Source organism: Chiloscyllium plagiosum, chromosome 25 (genome assembly GCF_004010195.1).
Source record: "Chiloscyllium plagiosum isolate BGI_BamShark_2017 chromosome 25, ASM401019v2, whole genome shotgun sequence".
NCBI classification, from domain to species: domain Eukaryota; kingdom Metazoa; phylum Chordata; class Chondrichthyes; order Orectolobiformes; family Hemiscylliidae; genus Chiloscyllium; species Chiloscyllium plagiosum.
Genome location: NC_057734.1, coordinates 11,044,559 through 11,051,430, shown reverse-complemented (window position 1 = coordinate 11,051,430; position 6,872 = coordinate 11,044,559). Strand labels below are relative to the sequence as shown.

At 42.4% G+C, this 6,872-nt stretch overlaps 1 protein-coding gene across 1 annotated transcript in view; it reads right to left on the bottom strand.

The window, feature by feature from the left end:
• LOC122562559 (ubiquitin carboxyl-terminal hydrolase 30-like) overlaps positions 1 to 6,872 on the bottom strand; it is a 36,589-nt gene that overhangs the window by 25,595 nt on the left and 4,122 nt on the right. Inside the window, exon 2 of the mRNA XM_043715491.1 lies at positions 1,397 to 1,579. Coding sequence (XP_043571426.1) covers positions 1,397 to 1,579 — 183 coding nt within the window. The remainder of the gene's footprint in view (positions 1 to 1,396; positions 1,580 to 6,872) is intronic.

Sequence of the window (6,872 nt, the reverse complement as noted above, 5' to 3'; positions counted from 1 at the left end):
GCTGGTACAATTGCAACATTTAAGAGGCATTTGGATGGGTATATGAATAGGAAGGGTTTGGAGGGATATGGGCCGGATGCTGGCAGATGGGACTAGATTGGGTTGGGTTATCTAGTCAGCATGGACGGGTTGGACCGAAAGGTCTGTTTCCATGCTGTACATCTCTATGACTGTATTTGTTCGGTGATTCAGTCATGTAGTAACAATATCTTTTGTATTTGTATTGAGGTTTGCAGTACTGTATTTGGACCGAAACAAAATTAGAAGATTTTGTCATTCTCCTCAATAATCACTGATCCATCATTAAATTTAAAGCTACAGCACAGAAGGAAAGTATTAATTTTCGAGACACGCTATCTAAATTGATACAAGACAACAGGCAAAAATTAGCAACAAAGACTTCTTTCAAAATAATGATGTACACTTCTACACAAAAAGCTCATCTCACACCTAAACACATCTTCCACAGAAGGTAAAGTCACAGCAAATGTATTTCCATCACACATATACAAAGTTGGATTATTTTAAACAGGTTGACACTATTGTTTTTACGGCATCTCAGATCTTAATCTCAAATTTACATTTAACAAATGATGGCATTCATTAAAAGAGTGTTCACTACATTTTTATCTCATGTTGTAGCTCCTGGACATATGCACCCTTAAACTAGAGACTCTCGAAGCATTTGCAAGGAATTTGTTACCCGTGATTTCAAGGTTCCTTGCTGCCTAGTTAGCTGACAGGTTTCAGAGATCTGTTGCCAGGTTTAATACTGTTCTCTCCCTATTGTAACCTCCCACTCCACCCTCCTTGCAGCTCCCCTCTCTTCACCCTGCAGCTGTACCTAGCCTGTGAGTGGGAAAGCAACTCCTCAGCAACTACTTATGGTGACGGTGCTGGTGAATTTTCTCTGTCAGGTCAGTTCCTGTGATTTAATTTCCCAGGTGTTTTGGAAATTTCAGTGTGCTGCATACATCTGCTGCTCCCATGTATTTTGATCATTGCTCTCTCATCCAGAAAGTTATGAAGCGTGGAAACACCACTGTCTTCGATTCTCATACCCTCCTGAATTGGAACTATACTGCTGCTCTTTCACTATCACTGGGTCAAAATCCTAAAATTTCCTTTCTAACAGTTCTGTGGACGCATCTAAACTTCATGGACTACACTGGTTCCAGAAGGCAGCTTACTATCTGAAGGACAATTAGGGATGAACATGTGCTGGCTTAGCCAGTGGTACTCATAAGCAACCAATGAATGATAAACAGCACAGCGCTATGACAACGTTAAAGATTTGCAATGGGCATTTCTGTTGGCCTTTCCTACCCTGATTACATTAAAGACAATAATCTGCAGATTAACCCGACAGAACCTTGATCCCTCTTTAGTATCTCACCTCGCAATAATCGGAGAAGTGTGACAGACAGATATGGACACCGCTCCTCCTGGGGGCTGTCCAGGTTGTAATGCCTGGTAAAATCATCAAGCCAGCGAATGAAGGATGGACAAGCAGCCAGCCCCTGGACCAGCGAGTTCATAAAGCAGGTGTTTCCCAGGTTCAAGAGGCCTGGAACTAAGCCTGGAAAAGAATGATATTCAAAGTCACAATAAGCTCTTAGCAATTCAGTTAATAATCTGCACCAGTAATAAAATCAGGCTGTTCAAATGTGCCATGGGTTACAATGTTTAAATCCCTGCTCTTTTTATTTTGCATACATTTCAAAATCCTCTGATTCTGCACATCTAAGAGTAAAAGCATCGAGAATTGCCCTTTCCAAGCTTTTAATGAAAACGACACACTAGCATCAGTTGATTGAGTTGCCTTGGCACCAGGGTTTCGATTGCTGGGCAATGGGAAACCTTTAGCAGTCCTTACGCCAAAATCTAGATTTTGAAAGAGTCCGGTATTTCTATCACTCTGCATTCATCACATTTCAATCATGAGACAATGGTCAAAACTATGTCAGGTCATTCCTCCTGGGGAGTGCAATTTTACAAGAAATTACTTACATTACTTGGGTTACCACACAGTGCGCTGCAGCAGTGGTCTTAAAGGGGCAGGTCACATTCAAACCTATATACGATAAATATCCTGCAGACCATTCCCAAACAACTTCAAGGAATGTCCTCCAGCAAATAAGAACGAACATCCCGTACTCATTGACTACGAAACCTTGAACCCAACCTATGTCCAGTCCTCCGCCATTCAGCTGATTATCAATATAGCTCTTCCAGAGGTGAGACAGAGCTGAGCAAGGAAATTGGAGTTTTCTCTCTCCGAATGCTAATTTGGCTGCACCATGCTATTTTATCTCAGCACTTAAAACAATAGAAAGAAAGTCACGAGTGGAAAAGCAGTGGGGAGGGGTGGGAAGAGGAGAGAAATATAGAGAATGCGATAGAAACAGACGAACATACAGCGCGTCTTACCATCAGGATTACTCTTGAATAATAAACAATTACACAAAATCATGACTTAAGGATAAAGCAATTTTCTGTTTTGCTCCATTCAAGCTGGTTGATTGCTTAAAATGATTTTTTTTTTGCTTAAAAGGTGGAATGCTAATAACTCTGGGGGAGCGTTAGCGTGGCAAGGTTACTGAGCCTGACCATTTGACAGAGCTGAATTAGCATCCCCAGTCAATGCTGAATCATCCTCCCTTGATCGATGACTACAATATATTCAGCCCATAGCAGCGGCCGACCTCTGTGACTCCTTGAAGACAACACATACCAGCAATGCCATCAGAATTCACGGGTCAAGAAAAGAGAAGTGGATTGTGTCACGTTCAGTTGGTGAACTTTTCCACTCAGGGTGAGGGTGATAGCAGTAGGAAATTATATTGTATTGTCAGTGCTCAGTCTCTATATGAAGTACCCTGAACATCAGGTACAGTATGGAATGAGGCGCTGAGAGAGACTTCTGTGCCCTGTATCAAAATTCGAAAGTCTTCCCCCACAGCTCCAGCTGAGACGCTTGCCCACTCTAACATCTTCTGAGAATGATCACCAATCAGCAGCTGAACATCGAGACCCATGGCAACTAGCCCTGGATCTGAGACCAACCAAATGCATTTCACATCAGATTGGCACAGCCAACAGACAAAAATAAAGAGATGCTCAATTCATTTCACTCTGAGCTCGATTCATGGGAGTAATTACAGCAAAGCAGGAGGCCATTTGGCCAATTCGACTTGTGCCAGCCTGGTGAAACAGCTATCCAGTTAGTTGCTCTCCCTTGCCCATTTCTCACAGTCATGAACATTGTCACTCTTTTTATCATTTATCTAACTCCCTTTAGAAAGTTTCTACTGAATCAACTTTCAATACCATTTCAGACAGTGCAATTGTATTACGTATCCTTATAACTATCAGCATTAAAAACATGATAATCTCCACTATTTTTCTTTTGCCAATTCATATAAATTTGATTTATTATTGTCACATGTACTGACATACAGTGAAAAGTATTGTTTTGTGTGCAACCAGACAAATCACACATTACATAACTACGTTAGGGTAATAGAACAGAACAAAAAATATAGTGTTTACTGCTATAGAGAAGGTACAGAGAAAGATGAACATATGAGCAGTCCATTCATAAGTCTGGTAACAGTGGGGAAGAAGCTGTTTTGAATCTGTTGGTATGCTTTCAAACTTTTGTATCTTCTGCACAATGGAAGAGGGTGGGAGAGAGTATAACTGGGATATGTTCCTCATTGTTCGATATCCAACCCACAATGATGGTGCCATCAGAACATTTGTAAATGGAGTTAGAGCTGAATTTGTCCAGACAGTCGTGAGTGTAAAAGGAGTATAATAAGAAGCTGTGTACACCATCTTGCAGGGCACTGATGTTGAGGATTATTGTGAAGTAGGTGTGGTCGCCTATTCTTACTGACTGCAATCTCTGGGTTGGAAATCGAGGATCCAGTCATAGAGGGGAAAAGCAGAGTCTTGGGGTTTTGAAGATGAGTTTGATTGGAATTGTGGTGTTGAAGGTGGAGCTAAAGTCAATAAATAGGACTCTGATGCAGATGTCCTTTTTATCCAGATATTCCAGGAATGAGTGTAAGGCCAGGGAGGTGACATCTGCCTATTGTGACAGTAGGTGATTTGTAGTGATCAAGGTGATCTGGGAGGCTGGAGGTGATGTGTGCCATTACTGTGATCTCATAATGATGGATGTCAGAGCCACTGGGTGGCAGTCATTACAGCCTGATTTGCGTCCTCTGGCTAGGAACCTTTTGCCACTGAAACCCGTTTCTAGAATCATAGAGTCATTTGGCACGGAAACAGACCCTTCGGTCCAACCCATCCATACCGACCAAGTTTCCCAAATTAAAATAGTTCCACTTGCCTGCGCTTAGCCCATACCTCTCTAAATCTTTCCTATTCATGTGCCTATCCAAATGCCTTTTAAATGTTGTAACTGTACCTGCATCTACCACTTCCTCTGACAGTTCGTTCCACACACAAACCATCCTCTGTGTGAAAACATTGCCCCTCAGGGTCCCTCGTTAGATCTTTCTCCTCTCACCTTATAAATATGCCCTCTAGTTTTGAAATCACCCACCCCAGGGAAAAGACCTTTGCTAGTCACCTTCTCTATGCTGCTCGTGATTTTATAAAGCTCTATAAGGTCATCCCTCCACCTCCTATGTTCAGTGAAAATAAAAGTACCAGTCTATCCTTATAACTCAAACCCTCCAGTCCTGGTAGCATCTTGGTAAATCTTTTCTGAACCCTCTCTAATTTAATAATTATCCTCCCAGTTGCAGGGAGACCAGAGCTTTATATAGTACTCCAAAAGTGGTTCACCAACATCCATACAACCTCAACATGATGTCCCAACTCCTATACTCAACAGTCTGAGCAATGAAGGCGCTAAACACCTTCTTAACCACTCTGTTTAGCTGTGATGTAACTTTTCCGGTAGCTGTGATGTAAAACCTTCTTAACCGCCTTGTTTAGCTGTGATGTAACTTTCAAAGAACTATGTACCTGAACCCCTTGGGGGGTTCTCTAGGTATCTCTCGGTCACTACCTGAATCCCTACCACTAACTGTACAAGTCCTGCTCTCGTTTGTTTTCCAAAATGAAATACCTCACCTTTTATCAAAATTAAACTCCATCTGTCACTCCTTAGTCCAATGGCACAATTGATCAAGATTCCTTTGTAATCTTAGAAAACCTTCTTCAATGTCGACTATACCACCAATTTTGTGTCATCTGCAAACTTACTAACCACGCATCTTAATATCTCATCCAAATTGTTCATATAAATGACAAACAAAAGTGGATCCCTGTGGAACACTGCTTGTCACAGGCCTCCAGTCTGAAAAACAATCCTCCTCCACCACCACCCTCTGTCTCCTACCATCAAGCCAATTACATGTGCAGTTGGCAAGCTCTCCCTGAAAGGCATGAATAAGATAAAGAGACAAGGTCTTTTTCCAAGTATGGAGGAGTCCAAATCTAGACGGTATAGGTGTAAGGTGAAAGGGGAAAGATTTAAAAAGGACCTGAGGGGTAACTTTTTCACACAGAGGGTGGTGCATATATGGTATGAACTGCCAGAGGAAGTGGTGGAGGATGGTGCAGTCACAACATTTAAAAAACATCTAGATTGGTATATGAATAGGAAGGGTTTAGAAGGATTTGGGTCAAATATTGGCAAATGGGACTGGGTCAGGTTGGGATGTCTGGTCAGTGCAGAGGAGTTGGACTGAAGGGTCTGTTTCTGTGCTCTATGACTCTACGACCAAGAAGTTGAAAATGAGGGAGTAATTACAATATGAATGCACACGGCTAAGAAATATATAAACAGATTGTAAGAGCTTTTATAAGTAAATAGGAAGATTTAAAAATGTAAATACAGGAGCAATTATAGTGGGGAATAAAGAAACCACAGGCACAATCAAACATTTGGTGACTCCGTTCACAGGTGAAGCACAACTAACCCACAAGAAATTGGGATGACCCAACATTCGAATGGAAATCTAAAGTAATTAATTTTAGTAAAGAATAAAGAGTCATAGAGATGTACAGCATGGAAACAGACTCTTCAGTCCAACCCATCCATGCCGACCAGATATCCAACCCAATCTAGTCCCACCTGCCAGTACCCGGCCCATATCCCTCCAATGTCCTGAAGAAATTAATAGAAAAGCTGACAAGTCCTCAAAAGACCTGGCAGTGTACATTTTCTTATAGTCTGCCCAAAAGTTGCTTCCACTCATCGGACCATGATGGACGAGAAAGTGAGGACTGCAGATGCTGGAGATCAGAGTTGAGAGTGTGGTGCTAGAAAAGCACAGCAGGTCAGGCAACATCTCAGAAGCAGGAGAATCGACAGTTTGGGCATAAGCCCTTCATCAGAATGCATGATGAGGCCCACAAGCCTCATTCCTGATGAAGGGCTTATGCCCAAAATGTCGATTCTCCTGCTTCTCGGATGTTGCCTGACCTGCTGTGCTTTTTCAGCACCACACTCTCAACACAGGACCATGACCTCTACCATGGGTAGGGCAAAGAGGGAGGTTCCAAATTTACCCCAGCCAGTTAGGGATTGAATCCTATGATACTGGCAAAATCTGATCCAGATTCGTTACCCAACCAGGTGACTTCCCAAGTTGAGTTGCAGAACAGCAAATAAGTATATTGTATGCCCAGAGCAACAGATAGTCATGTGTTGCTGGAAAAGCGCAGCAGGTCAGGCAGCATCCAGGGAACAGGAGAATCGACGTTTCGGGCATAAGCCCTTCTTCAGGAATGAGGAAAGTTTGTCCAGCAGGCTAAGATAAAAGGTGGGGAGGAGGGACTTGGGGGAGGGGCGTCGGAAATGTGATAGGTGGAAAGAGGTCAAGGTG